Raw genomic sequence first — 16,815 nt, forward strand, 5'->3', positions numbered from 1 at the left:
TTATTCCAGGTGGAGTAGTTAGACGTTTAAATTGACTCAAGCCGTATGCTGGGACGGATAATACTCACATTCCGAGGTTCATTGGTCCAATTCCAACTATCGTTTCGCCAAACCGTCCTCCTGGAGGGCGTATTGGATGCACGACGGTATTTGAGTCCATCGTAGCTGACCGCGTGCCAATTGCGGTTTTGTAACTTGAACTTAGTGGGGGATTGCTGTCCTTTGCTGAGCCCCTGAGCTCTTAAATATCTTGGGAATCCAAAATAGATTATATCTTAGGAATAGCTAAAACGAAGTACGTAAGAGACTTGGGTCGAATAGCGATAGCTTTTTAATACTTGCGTCAGTTTCTGCGCTCAAGTCTAATCTAAAAAGGCTTTCCGGCGATTAAATACCAAAAGGTCAGCTCATAGGAATTCTTAGACCTCTTCCATTCTTATATTTATACTGAAATCTTGTTACTCGCAGAGGGTATGTCACACCACATCACGCCATTTGCCGCCACCATACAAGACTGTACGTGTACACACCACTCCACACGGCTGAAACTGGACTACACCACACCACTATAAATACTACATGACCACATACTTAGGGATTCTCCTTTGGTCAATTATTGTATAATAAGCTATCTCGACAATCATCCACAGCCACAATACACGGTATATCGCTATACTGATCCAGCCGATGTCATTACTGCGCTCATTATCAAAATTCAGCCGCCAGAAGAGCGATGCAGAAGCCGAGAACATGGCCGCCAAAATCGGAGCGGGATTTCCAGGCCTTGCGCGTCTTTTGGACAGCGACAAGGATAAGTTTCTGATGGTTTTTAACCGCTTTGACCGCCTAGCCGTGCAAAACCTAGTGTATCTGCAAAGCGAACTCTATCATCTTCAAACTGAGCTGGACGCGATGGACAACGAAGACTTAAGGTGTTCTCCGTACGATCCCGATTTTGTTTCCAGGGAGTTGGCCATAAAAAGTTGGAAATACTTGAGAGAAAAGGATGTAAAAGTGATGGGAGGAGCTCCAGAGACCAGAGAGCAGCGGAGATTGAAACTAATTCGAGAGATCAGAGCGACTTTGAAAGAATACCGTGAGCTTTCCGGCAACCCTCTCAATCCAAGACTCGTTAACATCTCATGCAGGTGAAGCAATGCTGCAACAGGTGCAAATCAACAATCTAGACACCCCCTCGGACAAGACGCACTTCGCAATAACCGAAGAGATCGAAACGCACAAGGCAACGCTAGAATTCCCCGATGATGCACAGGCAGTGTACGCGAACATTGATGAACTGCTGTCGCTCAGGAGCCCTGTTTTCCGGGACAGTCTGACTTGCTGGGTCGATTCGCACTTGGAAAAGAGAATGTTCAAGGTCAGCTTGATCTGCTTCCAGACATCTTTTCCGCCGCCTAAACACGCAACAGCACGAACCAAGCAAAGGGGTCGTTTCCTACTACCGGCATGCGCTACTGAGCAATACAGCCAATTCCATCTATGTGGGAATCGCTCTTGCTTGCATGCTCCTTCCAATCTTTGCACTATATGCCGTTGGGAGGTATGCCTCCGAGAGCTATGCTGGGTGGGTTGAACTGGGCATAATTTCAGCCTGTATCGTGTTTTCCCTCATATTCCTCAGCAAAGCGGCCAATCTGGGGCGTTCGGAGATGTTTGCCTCTGCTGCCGGGTAAGTGATTCATTCTGGTGTTATGGCCCCATTATGATCAGGCTAATGTGACTGTGGAGATATCTAGCTGTACTTATCGTATTTGTGGGACTCAATCTGCGTTCATCGTAATGCATCGGGTATCCGTACTCAATGCCTGTTTGCAACAGGGCGCAACAGTGAGTTCTAGGAAGGGGAAGGTTCTCTGTCCGGACAACGTCGACGACATGCTGCCATCCCCTCTGTACTCCTTGGTCTTTTAAGAAGCGATGCGATCGGTTGGTGCTGCGGTTCCTAAGTAGACGATGCTCTTTTCACAATCACAATCTTAATCATTAAGGCCAGACCGGAGCTAAGCACAGCCTGAAAGCGACAGCTCCGGCCCTGGCAAGTACACCTTAAAAATATTGTATACGGACTATACCACTTTTAGGATACTATAACTTGGCCCATTTCTATCACCATTTAATGCCGCTAAGTCCGTGTCGGATCCTTATATTGCTCCTGAATAGTTTTAAGTCGAATACGAGCACAGTATCAGATCTTGACTGCTATAAGGCAAAATTACTTAACATCCCAGGAATGGTGTTCTGACTAAGTTGTCTTCGATATACTGCAACACTCGGCGCAATGGCCCAATCAGCCACACTTGCAGCACTCACTCCACGCGAAGCCGTCGCAGATGCTCTCCACCGCTGCATCCTTGGTCTCGACAGCAATGACTGGGACCTATTCGAGTCCGCATGTTTGAAGGACGAAAGCACGACTGTTATTGCCGGTCCGAACACTATCCAGGGCTGGACTGCGATCAGCGAGTCCATGTCCAGGGTCTTCCTTCTGGTCACCACACATTTCATCACCAATATCCGCGTTGAGCTGAAGGACGTCGCGGACACGGCGTCCATGACCGCGCACGCAGTCGCGTATCATGTTCGGCCTGATGATGCATTCAAGCCGGAGGATACTTCGTACACGGCGGGATGCTTGTACTTTATGGATCTGGTGAGGGACAGCACTGATGGCTTATGGAAGATAAAGAAGTGGGAGATCAAGATCCAGTGGACTTCTGGTGATAAAGCGGTTCTCCATGGATGAGCTTTAATCTTGGCCCCATGAGATCCCGTCTTAGGTGATAGGCCAGACGGAGAGATGTTGCAAATTTCTTGATGGAACAGTATTATGTCCGATCCCTGCCAGTTCTTGAGTGAGTGCTTATTTGTTTTGTCCATCGGCGACCGCTGGCAGGCGAGATTTAAAGACAGCCAGCTCCTGCACCCTTTATTCGGGCAGAGTGCCCAAGAGCATCCAGGTGTACCAGGAACATCAGGAGCGCTTTCGTTTCCATGGATAGAGATAACGTTGACTTTGGACCTTCTCTTCCTTGGAACGTCGGCCGAGTGCGCTGTGCACGATCCTGGAGATGGTGCGCTGGCCATCGTCATGATCTGCTAGGGCAGGGAATGCAGAATTCGCGCCTTCCAGAAGATCTTTTGCCAATACCTGACTAGCTTTGTCTATGCTAGCTCACAGAACTGCATTCCATAACAAGTTTCGTCGGCACGCTGAGCTCTCATGCATCTCGTTGACGGTGACTAGCTCCACCTCGAGTCTACCACTCCGTCGCTTTCTTTGTTCTCCTTCAGTCGCTTGCTTCCACTGTGGTCAGTGATCGATATCTTCGAAACCAACATCCATGCAGTACATAGGGAGCCCAACGCATTGCAGCCTTGGTTTCTGCATTCTCCCTACGCATCATCTTACAGATGGTGCTTCGAAGCGCCTGCGCCAGGTTCAGCACCATCACTTTCGTCTGGCTTAGCCTCAATCTGCGTCGGCAGATTTGAATAGAATGATTCGCTAAATCGCTGCGCAGCGGCACTCTCGACCGGCCAGAGCGTTCCAATGACGGATGTTGCTCCAGCATAAAGTAGTGCTGGAATGATCCCAAGAGGCTCATCCCGGACCGCAATGACTTGGGTGCCGGAGTCGCAGGCAACGACCGTCGTCGCATGTGGAGCGGAAACCTGCATGTCAACGTCAAAACGTCTGATACGGTGAGATTCTTGCTGGCGTTTGAGGCTTCGGTGGCAGATAGATGTGTTGTGTCCGCCAAGGCTTGCGCTTCTTCCAGAGCTCTGGCCAGGACAAGGCATGATCGAAGGACGTCGCGCTTGTTGAACAGTGCGTGTCCATGATAGTGGATCCAGTCCGACGGGGCTGTGGTTTCCTTGAACGAGGCATTGCTTACCTCCTCCGCTGTCCGGACCTGAAGGACCATCATCTTTGAGAGGGTTTCTGCGTGCTTGTAGATTGCGTCGCGTTCGTCTCGTCCTCGTGCACCGTCGCTTTCGTAGATCGTCAGAAGTGAAGCATGATTGTTCGGATGGGAAGGGCTTGTGGCCTGAGATACCGCTCTCACGCATCCATGACGGAATATGGCTGAAGTGGAAGAGTAGACAATGGGATTTCGCTCAATCAATGTCTAATCTGCTAGGAAAAGGGCGTGTATCGGTATGCGATTCAGAATGCTAGACGGGGACAAGATCAGTAGATCTTCTTCGTTTGTCAATTGCAGGAGGTCATTGACTAACGGTGCAAGTTCTCTCAATCTCGCTCGAGCGGACGCTTCCCCCAGCGGTGCCTTTGCTTCACGAGAGTACCTGAGTCGACGCTTGATCTAGAACTCGATGCTGCCAGTCGTGATATTCAGCTCCCGCATATTAGTATCACCATCCAAGGCCCTGACGAGTAAGACAATCTTCGTCTCAGATGACGGTTGGTGTGGTATATACCACTCCACATATTTGACATTTTTGCAGGTCCCACCGGACAAGGCGAGGGCCTCACCGAGTGCTGCCTGGGAAAAGCTGATATCGAAGGCGCCTGCACGAATGGTAAGCGCTTGTGCTCGTAGCGGGTGCTCTTTCATACGAAGTCGAACCTCCTCAGCCTGCCGCCTTGCATTGAGGTATTCCAACGGCCTAGTCTTTAGAGCTGCCGCTCTAAGGAGACGCTCTTTCTCGAATAGCGCATGAGCTTCACTGTCGGCTTTAATGGTCGCGAGGAGTGAGAGTTGCAACACAGCTCGGATGCCAAAAATATCCGACAAGCTCCGTGCCTTTGACTTTTGAACCCATTGCCGGGCTACGGCTACGTCGTCGGTGATCTTGCAAGCGGTGAATGCATTATCGTATAGTTTCCGGTACTGATGTCCAGATATGATCATTCACTTTTCCAGGAGAGATTGCACATTGGACGCCATTGCGACGGTGCGCCTAATTGCATCGTAGAAGTTTTCAATCTTTTGGGCCTCCACCAGCCAAGATTTGAGCAATTCCACCTGACTATTGAATTGAAATGCACTCAGTAAATCGAAGAGATAGTTCAGAGAGGTGATGATCGTTTCGGAGCCACCTGCCTGGGTGCAGAGGCTGTACGGTTCGTTCGCTTGCATAATGCTCTCGAAGTAATCTTTGGCCACTGTTTCGCTTTGGTCGGGTGGTAACTGCGCCATCGACTGAGCGCGAGCGCGGAACTGGGTGTACAAGCAACTTAATAGCTGCGTGGTGTGTTGTGCTTTGTGAAAGTGTGAAGAGCCTGACCTTTCTTTCCCCGCGTCAAGCCGCTCTCGAGAAATTCTAACAGGCGTATCGTAATCCTGGAGCCGAGTCGCCCGGAGGATCTCCATCTCACACACCTTTTCCAACACAATATTGTGGGTATTGCATATCTGACGAGCTTCATCAAGCCAATGATTGAGTCGTTCCACTGCCAGCTTGTCACGCCACGAGCATATTTACTTGTAGTTCAACGGACGCCAGCCAAGCGAATTTGTCTGCCGCCTGAATGGGATGTCCCATAAACTGATCAATTGACGCCCAAAGCTGCAGAGTGATCGAAGCATTCGAAAGAGCTACCATCGCCATGGATTTGTTTCGTGGTGCTGTTGCTCGCTTGATTCGGCTCACGGCAAGTAAGAATGATGCATCTGATCTTTCATCGTGCGAGGCAGTTTCAATTGCCGCTGTCATTGCCATCTCGGCCTGTCTCCCTGCCTCCTCGGTATTGCCAGATGTTGCACTGGCCATAGACATGGCCACACGTAGCTGTAATTCAATTTCGAGCCTTATTTCAGCTGGTAGTCGAGATAGATAGTCTTCCAAGGCCTTACCGCCGTAGCCATACTCGGGAGCTCTGACGAGAGTTTGAGCTACTGCAGAAACAAACAATGTTTGCTCCCGTATAGTTGCTCCCATCTGGCGGATTTCCGTTTGGGCGCGTTCGATCATCTTGGTCGTCTCATTTTGGACGTTGCCGAGCTTGTGGCTAACCGGAATGCCAAAGATCAAGCATTTAATGCTTGCTGGTAACAATGCTGCTCAAAGTAGGCGTCACTAAGCTTGATCTTTCTCTTCAAAATTCTTCCGGTCTGATTGAGTCTTTGTTTCATGTCAGTTGCATATCCTCAAAAATCTAGCTGTCCATATGTGTCTCCGACCTCTTTGAAAAGTGTCGTTGCGCGATCCAGGTGTTCCAGGATTGTAAGATCGTTGAGATCTCCTTGAAGATTTAGCCTACATCTGGTCAGATCGAGGTGGGTCTGAGCCTCTTCGACTTTCATCACCGGGCAGGTCTTAACCGACTCCAGGAGCTGCCGGAGGCACCCCACGTCCCCTTCGGGATCTTTTAGGAATTCAATCCGAGCATACGTAATGTATCGAGCTGAGCGGAATCGACCATACTCCAATGCTCACAAGCGGATTTCGTCGAGCTTTAAGGCAGCTTCTCTTTTCGTCGGGATCTCGTCAAGGAAACCCTGTTCAGCAGCGACCACAAATATCTTCCATAACCAAAATTGGATTAAGACCTATCGTTCGTCAGAAACCTACATTTTGCAGCAAATCCATGCTTCCTCTGAGTTCGGATACGCCGTAGCAGCTCCAACAACGTGGGGTAGCGGGAACTTCTCATCGCTGGAGGAGACTTTGCATAACCGTTGGAGGGGAATTTCGTAGACATGATTGCTGCGCGTTCAATGGAATTGCTTGATTGCGCTTTCTGTGCAAAGATCTCGAAGTCGGTTGGCAAGACCTAAAGCGGTGGCGATCTTTCCATGTCTAGAAATACCAATGTACGCTGGTAACAGCAGGAGGCAAATTGCTTCCTCGTCAAGTTCTCGTCTGAGCAGCTGCTGGAAGGTTGCTGGCGAGGACAGCTGTCACATGACATAATTGTCACATGACAGTGAACGGCTTGGCATAAACCATGTTCTTAGTTCCCTTCCCCACTTCTTCGTCTTTTCTACTTACTCCTTCGGAGATGGCCCACTAGATAGACCAACACATTGAGCTAATACAGCCCATCCACCGCCATTGAGGCGTTCCTTTCCTCTTCCTTTTTCCTTTGCTCCTCGCATTCGCGATACGACAACAGCCTTGTGTGTGCCGGCTCACATGTATCCCATGCTCGAGCATAGTGTCCCTGGGTGAGGTAGAGCTTTGCTGCTTCGATGACAACTTGATTATGGCACCGCAATCATTCCGGCAAAGCTGTGATATGTTCATGCCCCTTGTCAGAGGCTCCAAGGCTCCGAAGTTGCTGGATTTTTTTTTTTTTTTTTCTTCAAGCAGTCTTGACATTTTCGTGATGTGACATCTTGAAGACTAATTCAGCAGAGTCTTGCAGAGGTCTAGAGTTGCCAACATAGGTCAAACACGGTCGGATATTTTCATATGAAGGAGAAGAGACTGTTGAGAGATCATGCGGCTAGGTTTTGGCGAGCCCATTCGACTCCTTGGATGCGCAGCATAGTGCGACCAACCGTCATGGGTGGGAGAACCTCGCTGCGATTGGACGCGTAATGAGTCAGCTAGCAAGTCAAAGGAAATGGTCACATTGGCCTTGTTGGCAATACCTGTTCTGTGTGTCCTGTCTATCCAGAAGAGAGTCCTGTGCACACCCAAGAGACAAATGGGCAACCGAATGGGCTAGTCATGATTAGGTCTAGCAGTCTGGTGACAGGGTACTGGGTAGTTGACGTGTTGACAGGGTCGAACGATAGCCACCTGAGACGCTAGCTGTCTCATGAACTGCGCCATCTACTCAACACCTTTGTTCTCGCCGTTCTACAATGGCTTGACGACGGAATAGGAGGTTTCAGGAATGGCCTTCAAACCACTGGCCAAAGTGTGTATAAACAGACAGAGTCTCTCTGAATAGACAGACAGACAAGACACAATCAAGCAGATAGATCCACTCTCATTCTGTGTACAACAGGTGCCGTCAAAAGCGAATGACCAGTAGTTGGTGACACGTGACACTCTGGTGGCCTCGGTCGGAAGCGGCAAACATGACAGTAGCGGGGACTTATCGCTCCTACTTAGCTGCTAAGTCCGCATGACATCACCTATGGGCGCCAATCGACGGGCTTAGACGCGTTTACCACTGTACTAGCCTCGTAAGTCTGCCAACCTAGGCGGGAGTTATGTGCCTTCTATATCAAGTCCATTTAACCCTAGAAGCGAGGTCGGAATTACATGGACTTATGCCCGGACTATCATCTGGCAATCTTACTCGATTAACAGTATATTAAGACTCTTCCCTTCACGACCAAGATGAAAAGCCGCTACCACCATCCGATTATCCTAGTCGACCATACCCCTAACTTCAACCCTGTATTGATAGGCGGTTAATCACAAGCGCAACAAGATGAAGGTCCTCCTAACCGGTGGTAGCGGCTTCATTGCTGCACACTGTATCGGCTATCTCCTCCAGCATGGGTAGGTCACTTTGGTCACCGCCAGACTTATGAGACTGACCGTATTAGACATGAGACCGTCTTCACTGTGAGATCACATGAAAAAGGAATGAAAATCCTGTCCAACTACCCTGGTCAACCTGCATCCAAACTCTCTTATGTCATAGTCGAGGACATCGCACAGGAAGATGCATTCAATGATGCTGTCAAGTCGGATCCGCCCTTTGACGCGGTTTTACATACCGCTAGTCCCTTCCACTTTCACCCCACCGACCCCAAGAAGGATTTGATTGACCCGGCAATCATTGGGACGACAGGCATTCTCAAGTCTATTAAAGCGTCTGCACCGACCGTTAAAATTGTGGTCATCACGTCCTCCTTCGCGTCCATGATCAATACCGCCAACCCTCCCAAAGTTTACAACGAGACGTGCTGGAATCCCGTGACTCTTGAGCAGGCTCAGGAGAGTGCTAACATCGCTTACCGAGTAGGCAAGACTTTTGCCGAGAAAGCCGCATGGGAGTTTGTGGAGAAGGAGAAGCCGAACTTTCAGGTAGCCACGATGCTGCCGACGCTCGTATTAGGACCGATAGTGCACTACTTAAACTCGCTCGACTCGATCAACACGTCGAATGAGAGATTACGAAGCATGATTCAGGGGATGATGAAGGACCGCCTTGCTCCGACTGGATATTTCCTGTGGGTTGATGTCCGCGATGTTGCGCTGGCACACGTCAGGGCCATAGAAGTCCCTGCTGCCGCCGGCAAACGATTTTTCCTCACTGAGGGCTATATGGACAATGCGGCCATCGCTGACGCCATTAAAGAGGGACACCCAGACCTGGCACAGAACTTGCCGGAAAAATACGAGTCTGACTTACCTAAGGACATCTATGGCTTTGACAACAGCCGGACTAGGGACATTTTGGGTATTGAATACAGACCCTTGAAGCAGTGCATCATTGACACCGTCAAGAGTCTGCGAGAAGTTGGTGCCTGAGAGTGGGATAGTTGCAGATACGGGATAGAAATAGAACACAAATAAACCTGAACGTTACTATAAGAGGGGCAAAGATGTCAAAACTTCCCACGAGACAATACGCCTTACACTCTTCCTTTTGATGTCGCGTTTCCCTGCCCATCGCATCCGCTCATCGACGCTGAAATAAGGCAAAGGAGAGCCCTGGAGCGCCGCAATTGGAATTTGCGTTATCTCGTGAATTTGCCGCTCGGACTGGGGATGGATCTTGCGAACTTACTGCGCGAGGTAGACATTGAGTTCTGATTTGTTAGGATAAGCCTGGAATATCCTATCACGCACGTACACTCGGTCAGAACGGCCAATTAAAGTTGAACCCATCCTCGCGAATTTTCCTCTTTCAGGGCGAACAAAGATCATGGCGAAGATGTTAGACACAGCCTTGAGGGAGGCCGATCACTAGTCGCACGAACACGACTCACCGCACTCATTGGACATGTGGAAGAATCCACAAGAGAATAAGGCTAGGTCACGTGATATGCTCTGTTGGCCCTGTTGGCCCTGTCAGCACAGAGCGCACAGAGCACACGCATTATATATACACCCTCGTTACCTCTACATAGTTACACTCTCTCCTTAGCCAATTCATGTTAGCTATTTGAGCCCGACGGTTCTTAGTAACATAGACTGTTCATACCTTGCGCCATCCACAACCAGTTCACACTATCAAGGAGTTTGTTACTGAGAATCCTAACCCAGTTAGGACTTAGCGGCAGCTCCAACACCTAGCCTCGTTGGGTAATACAGCAGCAGGTGAGCCGAGGGTGAGCAAAGCGGCGAGCGGCTAATCAGAAACAGAAGATGGAAGATAAGTTTTTCGTTCGATACTACCTAGTGTTGCACACAGAGTGAGAGTGAATCTATCTGCTTGATTGTGTCCTGTCTGCCTACTTCAGAGAGACCCTGGCTATCTATATACTATTTTTACTGTGGCAACAAGCCGTCCGCTGAATAGATCTGGACCTGGTCAGATCTGTCCAGTCCTCGTTATCGACCAACGGTGGCACCGAGGCTGTTATAGAGAGGCCTCGGTTGAAGCATTGGTGGATTGGTTGGTTTGCCGCAGTGGCGTTCTGCTGTTAACACTAACTTCGGTAATGTAGGACACACGCCCGATATATTCATTTCATCTGGGCTGGCCTTAGATGCCTCAGTCCCCCCCATTCCGAATGCCGTGGTCGTTACTACCTTCACCGCTTATTGTACATTGTCTTTCCATCGTAGTTCGTCGTCAAACACTACTCCGAGGAGTTTGGCTGTTCGTCTTCTGAATCAGTGGATATGTGGTTTCGTTTCGGTTGGGAAAAGGCCGAGGTGAGGCGTCTGCTTGCAAACCAGAAGAGTATAACAAAGAATGCAGCGCCAATTTGGCCTTCATGATCTTCAAACAGCTTCCATATGATGGCTAACTGTGTTTATCAACTTCGGCGAAGTTGATACGAAAAACGAAGGCTTCCATAACGGCCCCCGTCTCCCCTAAAACCCAGTTATAGTGGGTCTCATACGGTCATACCGAAATGGCCCTTTCAAAGCCTACTATTCATAGCATGATCAGAGTCCTATTTTGGTCGCGTACGACACCGAGCGCGAGTAGAGACGATCGTCTACCGGGGGGCCGAGGAAGGACGCTGTTAAGAGTAAGTTCGCTAGCTTTGACACTTGCTCGCCATGTTTGTCCACGGTATCTTTACAGTGAATTGGAAAACCGGCTTCCTCTGGAAACCCTCTTTTGTGTTGTCTTCTGTGAAAGTGGGGATGGTCATTGGGGCTTGGCCTTCCATAAATAGTAAAACCATCTGAGATATGTAGCCAATGAGAACTATGGGATCAATACTGGGTAGCTTAGACAGAAAATGGGACCTAACGATACTAAATACAACAAAGTATCCGCGCAAACCAGCCCGGCGTTTGCCTTCGCCCGTAACGGACTTGCAATTCAACTGATCACTTGCCAATGTTTCCTTTGCTTTCCTTTTTAAGTCGTCCAGAACCCTGTTAAACTCTGCTTTTTTATCTGGTGCATCGGTATCGAAAGACACAGTCGCGAGCTTGTCGTGTGTGGTGTGCTTCTTAGCCTAATCTTGTAGCCCTGGGCTTTGTGCTTCCCTATTGACTTGCAAGGCAACGTTGAGTTCCTTGATTTGGGCATTACAATGACCGGCGTCGATACGCAGCTGAAACTCGGCGTCATTAGGAGGTGAGAGAATTATGCGGCCACCCTCGGTCGCATTGGCCGTGAATTTGTTAGCCGCATTCTTTTAATCGACATCCCGGCATGACGAAACGCTCTGTATAGTGAAATAGACCTGTGATACTTCAGCTCCTATCACAACCCTTGCACCGCACACTAGTTTGGCCGACCCTTTGAGCATTCTCATCCTGCTCTAGAGTCATCATTCTATTATTCTTACTAATTTCGTTCATAAATACTATAATTTTTTACCATTTTCAGTTCTAATTTTTCACAACCCTCCCAGAGGGAAAATTCCATTCACTCCTCTAGAGCCACTAATTCCCGTCCGACTGCCATCTCCATATTGGAGAAGTAGACTATTAACGCAGACACACTGTAGAAACAGTTACTGCACCCATCACTTAACGCACCCACTACACGTGCTGGGACCTCGTGTCGCAGACTACCTATGTCTGGTACAGCTACGTATTAGCAGTCACAGCCCATGGCCTGCCGGTTTCAATAAATTGCCAGGCCTCGAAATTCTCGTCCGATCACGCTAAATCTCTAAGAAATGAGCTTGTACTCCCGTGAAGTTGAACTGTCACGTGTGATCTGCAAGTGAGGCTGAGAGCCGCATTGCTTTATGTCTGCTTTATCATTCGCATGGTCTCGCCCATCTCAAATAGTTCCTTCAATGGCATTCAGTCCTTGCTCTTCTTGAGAGATATGAAGCGTTTGACATTGTTTCGGCAGGTTGAGACAACCAATCTCTACCAAGAAAGAGCCTCGACCGCAGACAACCGACCAAACTAGATTAAGCACCAAAGTCCGATTCGTCCTCTCGAATACCTTGCCTTTCGACTTGGCTCTCTCCTCGTACCGAGAATACTCCACCATTGAGCATGTCTAGTTCTAAGGACTACACCGTTGGCTGGGTCTGCGCCATCGCTTCGGAATACGTTGCTGCACAAGCTTTCTCCGACAGGAGGCATGACGGACTCGAATACGTCTCTCCCTATAGCAACAACGAACATTTGGGCAAGATTGGGAAACACAATGTCGTTATTACCGTCTTGTCCAAGGCGAGTACGGTATAGCCTCGGCTGCAAGCGTTGCGAGTAATATGCTGCACAGTTTCCCTAACGTCAGGATTGGTTTGATAGTTGGCATTGATGGCAGCGCGTCCAAGCAAAACCATGATATTAATCTGGGGGATATCGTGGTCGGCTCTCCCCGTGCGACTGCAGCAGCTGAACCACCGCCCAGTGTCTTTTCCTGGCTGCCCATAATAGCGGCGTCCGGCCCTAGTAACCTTTAGTCTCGAGATTGGCACCCTTATTGAGTAGTAACTGAGTCACTGCCTCGTGCCCGTTCACGGCTGCCCATAATAGGGTCGTCTCGTCTTCGTTGTTTTTAGCCTCAAGGTTGGCGCACTTGTCGAGCAGTAGCTTGACCACCGCCTTATGTCCGTTCCTGGCCGCCCACGACAGCGGCGTCTATGCAACTTTATCCTTCGATTCAGTGTCAACGTCTCTTCGAGAAAGTAGCATCCTGACAATCACCTCATCTTCCCTTATTACCGCGTGCGTTCTGAACGCTGTCTGTCCATTTTCATCTTTCAAGTCGGCCTCAACGTCGCTTCTTGTCGGCAGCAACCATACCACGTCCTCAAGTCCTTTTCTACTGCATGTAGCAGTGCTCCAGGCTGTCCGACATCCACTAACTCCGTTATCATACTATCGTCGTCTATCTCTGAAGAGATGCCATCATATTTCCCAAAGTATTTCGATTTTCGCATGCGTGTCATGCGTCCTATTTAGATGCGTATCCTTCTCACAGGATATTGCGACGGTTCAGATTTTCTTAAATTAAGCCACTCGAATTTTTCACTCCGCACTCTCTCAAATCGCTCCATTATTAAATTTAAATATCTCACGTAAATAGCGACCAGCTTATCTTCCGTATCTCTTTCTTTATAATGAAGAATCGTAAGCCTAAGTCCTCGATGCTCCCTTTCTATGGAACGGACTTCTAAATGGATTCCTCTACTACTCATCGTTAGGGGGCTGTTAGAGATATTGAAAGGATTAAATTGGATGATGTTGTTGGAGCGGGTGAATAAAGCTGGTGAGGTGGCCAGAAGTCCGCCGCGATTGTCACTACATCTTTATGCGATGAGACTATGGTCATCCGAGATTCGCATGATCTCCTCTTGGAGTCTGACGAAAGCTGTTTCTCTTTCTCCGCAGATCAGCGGCATGTTGATGCCGAATGTGCCTAATAAGCAATAGGTACGATCTTCAACTCTCGATGTTGTTCTCTTCGCGGCCCATGACATTCTTTGGGCGACGCTAAACGTTTCAAGGTCGTCTTCTCCGGAGAGGATTTCTATAGGTGTATTGGTGCAGTTGGATACCCTTTGTCGTAATGTTTCCTTAGTCCCTAGCTCCTTCCACTCCTCGTCGAAAAATTTTACCGTTGATGGAGCGATCAGCTCTTGAAGGGTCCATCCTCTGGTAAACCACCTACTGTCCTCGAAACTTTTTTTCGACGGTACGTCAGCAAGATATGCGTAGCGTACCTCAGCTTCTTTAGTACTAAAGGTACGTGGAGTTGACTGCCTCGGATAGCTCCGCACTGCTTGTTTGGTCAATACAACAAGTATCTATCCAAACGTAATCGAATTTGTTTGCCATAGCTTTGGAGAAACAGCTTTTGACCTTTTCATATCCCTTCTTGTTCGCTGGATGCGTTCCTTCCATGTCCTGAAGGGTAATTTCCTCCTCGTCCCAAGTATGCGACAGGATAGCGTACCGCGGGACTTCTCGCAGCACAGAAGATTCGAGAAAACCGCTCGCCTGCGAAAGACACGTGTTCTTAGTACACCCGGCAACAATGCGGCGATATGGGCATGTGCCTCCCTCTGTGTAGCGGCACCGTTCCTGAATGCCTATGGGTTGAACCCATAGAATGGCACCCAACGTTGCACCTTCCCAACATGAAATGCTTCGGCATATGATCATCGATGGATCACTTAAAGACGAGGCCATGGCAAACAGGGCAAAGTCCAGCAGTCGAACCATTAGGACCCTACGAGCCAATCTTCATCGCTATGGCTGTACGACCGCACTTTACAACGGCCGAGGCTGATGACGTAGAGCCATCACTTCTGATACGTTATCACTACTTGATCTACTCAGAGAGCAGCCCTATCTACAGCTCGACGACATGGTCGTTTTTTTTGTAGGATATTTCTGGGCGCTTGTTGACGCCAGCTACAATAAGCAGGCCACAGTGGCGATGTCGCGACCCTATCAATATCTCTCTTGGCTAAGCCTATACAGCTTCAAATCCAGAAGCCTCGCAGCATCACTTGAGTCCAGCAGGTCCGTAGCAGCAAAGTCAAGCATACGCATCCAAGCTAGAGCATTGCCCTCAAAGCCTTTCACGATTGCCTGCATGATGCAAACGGTGTCAAGCAGTGAAGGACTTGATGATCCATTGGCTGCTGGTTGAACCAAGCGCGGCGTGTAATAGTTGAGTGAAAGATATCCTTCATGAATCCGTGGCATAGCTGCGCTCAGTCTGGACAGGTGCATTGTAAAATCTTCCTCGGAAAAATTAGTTGACCATTGTTGGCCTAGTCGGCGGCATACTTACATCATATGTGAAAGTGACAGAGACCAGTAAATGCCACGCTTATTCGTGTTTGGGTTACCCTGCAAGTTCAGGTTGCGAGTAGTTCCATATGGGAACAGCTCATCCTTCTGCAAGATAGGAGCACCACCCTCGACCCGTTGTTGATGAGTCAGTCAGTTGCGCATGCACCTCTGGGGAGCCCATGAAACATTCTTACACTGAGACCAGGGTAAAGATGCCAACTTGACGGTGCCTGTATCAACCCAGAATGGGAAACGCCTTGAGAAACCCCTTTGAGCAATTCTTCCATCCCGCGAAGAGCAACCGTCCATGCATCAATGACGCTTTCACAAAGGGACGATTTTGTCGCAATGGGTCGTTGGATCTCATCGACGACGAGCTTGGGCTCGGTTTGCTGCTAGTTGTGAGTTCGATCAGCGAACCCAAGCCATGCTCTGGCGTTGTTGTCCCACTCTGCAAGCTGATCCCTTATTAACGATACTTGAGAGGCGAGAATAGTTGCCATATGAAACGTCTCTTCTTTCGCCGCCCCTGTCAGAGACTTTTGCGAATATTGATAATTTCCTCCCATATCGAAATAGCCTCCGCTAGTTTCCAAAATCTCGCCCTAGATACCGAGGTTGGTTTTCAACCAGAATCTTCCCTAGGCTGGGATGCGCACAGAAGACATGCCATGGAATTTGCAGCCTTGCCGGATGTAGCAGCCGACCATATTGAGGTCACGTCTGGACCAGTGAAGTCGGCGAATAGACCTATTCTTTCAAAACTTCGTTCATTCTCGCCATAGTGGCGGCAGATCCCCGAAACCCTCCGTCCATATGCTTCGTATAGTCCTGATGATGGTGCAACGACTGCCTCGAAAAAGGTGCCAAGCTTTCTGGCAGTTATATGAGTGGATCCAGATTCTGAAACACCACGACGGACAGTGCTTAGGGCATGAGCGACTCCCTCAAACTCGACCGGCGCGTTCGCCTATGATAGTCATCCGATGTGCAACGGGAATAGAAGATTCAAGAATGATGGCTAACCTTGATCAATGAGAAGTCAAAACTCACGTTCGCCAAGGCCAAAGTAGCTTCTGCAATGCCTGAGACGAGCGGATTGGTTACCTTTGCCAAGTTAACCACTATCCTTGAGAAGGCCGCCTGCGACGAGGGCTGAGAACGAAGGCGGAGTAACCAGAGGTGGGTATAACCAAATTCGGACGCAGTGGGATTTGATCTTTGAGTCAGGCTCGTGAGGCTGAGGAAGGTGAAGAGATATTTATCCCTAAGTCAAATATCCACTCGAGATGATTTTGGTAACCCCGCGTCGCACAACGCCTGTCCAACTTCCAATCACCTTTAGACAGTAATACTGTCAATCTAGAGACGGCATAGCCGCGCACGCAGTGTGCCATTCCAAGACGTAAAACCTGCAGGACTATACAACGGCAGGACGTCGTATTCTTGACGTCTTCCCTCGTACCCGTGGCTACCCTGGGAACTGAGTTGTGCGGAGAAAACAAGGGGAAC

At 49.1% G+C, this 16,815-nt stretch overlaps 7 protein-coding genes across 7 annotated transcripts; 4 read left to right on the forward strand and 3 right to left on the reverse strand.

Annotated features, from left to right (window-relative positions):
• Positions 1 to 750: 750 nt before the first annotated feature.
• Z519_08402 (uncharacterized protein) lies at positions 751 to 1,694 on the forward strand (the record flags this gene model as incomplete). The annotated part of the gene is made up of 3 exons (XM_016766130.1): positions 751 to 1,096; positions 1,149 to 1,378; positions 1,431 to 1,694. 3 exons carry the CDS (start codon positions 751 to 753, stop codon positions 1,692 to 1,694), a joined length of 840 nt encoding a protein of 279 aa, XP_016617288.1.
• A 605-nt stretch (positions 1,695 to 2,299) lies between these two features.
• Z519_08403 (uncharacterized protein) lies at positions 2,300 to 2,764 on the forward strand (the record flags this gene model as incomplete). The annotated part of the gene is made up of 1 exon (XM_016766131.1): positions 2,300 to 2,764. The coding sequence occupies one exon, from the start codon at positions 2,300 to 2,302 to the stop codon at positions 2,762 to 2,764; it is 465 nt and encodes a 154-aa protein (XP_016617289.1).
• A 662-nt stretch (positions 2,765 to 3,426) lies between these two features.
• Z519_08404 (uncharacterized protein) lies at positions 3,427 to 4,096 on the reverse strand (the record flags this gene model as incomplete). Its single annotated transcript, XM_016766132.1, has 3 exons — positions 3,427 to 3,693; positions 3,723 to 4,014; positions 4,089 to 4,096. The coding sequence occupies 3 exons, from the start codon at positions 4,094 to 4,096 to the stop codon at positions 3,427 to 3,429; spliced, it is 567 nt and encodes a 188-aa protein (XP_016617290.1).
• A 250-nt stretch (positions 4,097 to 4,346) lies between these two features.
• Positions 4,347 to 5,958, reverse strand: Z519_08405 (uncharacterized protein; the record flags this gene model as incomplete). Its single annotated transcript, XM_016766133.1, has 3 exons — positions 4,347 to 4,874; positions 4,920 to 5,399; positions 5,470 to 5,958. The coding sequence occupies 3 exons, from the start codon at positions 5,956 to 5,958 to the stop codon at positions 4,347 to 4,349; spliced, it is 1,497 nt and encodes a 498-aa protein (XP_016617291.1).
• Positions 5,959 to 8,377: 2,419 nt separating this feature from the next.
• On the forward strand, positions 8,378 to 9,426 carry Z519_08406 (uncharacterized protein; the record flags this gene model as incomplete). Its single annotated transcript, XM_016766134.1, has 2 exons — positions 8,378 to 8,448; positions 8,496 to 9,426. 2 exons carry the CDS (start codon positions 8,378 to 8,380, stop codon positions 9,424 to 9,426), a joined length of 1,002 nt encoding a protein of 333 aa, XP_016617292.1.
• A 3,117-nt stretch (positions 9,427 to 12,543) lies between these two features.
• On the forward strand, positions 12,544 to 12,959 carry Z519_08407 (uncharacterized protein; the record flags this gene model as incomplete). The annotated part of the gene is made up of 2 exons (XM_016766135.1): positions 12,544 to 12,727; positions 12,805 to 12,959. The coding sequence occupies 2 exons, from the start codon at positions 12,544 to 12,546 to the stop codon at positions 12,957 to 12,959; spliced, it is 339 nt and encodes a 112-aa protein (XP_016617293.1).
• A 1,996-nt stretch (positions 12,960 to 14,955) lies between these two features.
• Z519_08408 (uncharacterized protein) lies at positions 14,956 to 15,240 on the reverse strand (the record flags this gene model as incomplete). The annotated part of the gene is made up of 1 exon (XM_016766136.1): positions 14,956 to 15,240. The coding sequence occupies one exon, from the start codon at positions 15,238 to 15,240 to the stop codon at positions 14,956 to 14,958; it is 285 nt and encodes a 94-aa protein (XP_016617294.1).
• Positions 15,241 to 16,815: the final 1,575 nt, after the last annotated feature.

Source organism: Cladophialophora bantiana (genome assembly GCF_000835475.1).
Source record: "Cladophialophora bantiana CBS 173.52 unplaced genomic scaffold supercont1.13, whole genome shotgun sequence".
NCBI lineage: Eukaryota > Fungi > Ascomycota > Eurotiomycetes > Chaetothyriales > Herpotrichiellaceae > Cladophialophora > Cladophialophora bantiana.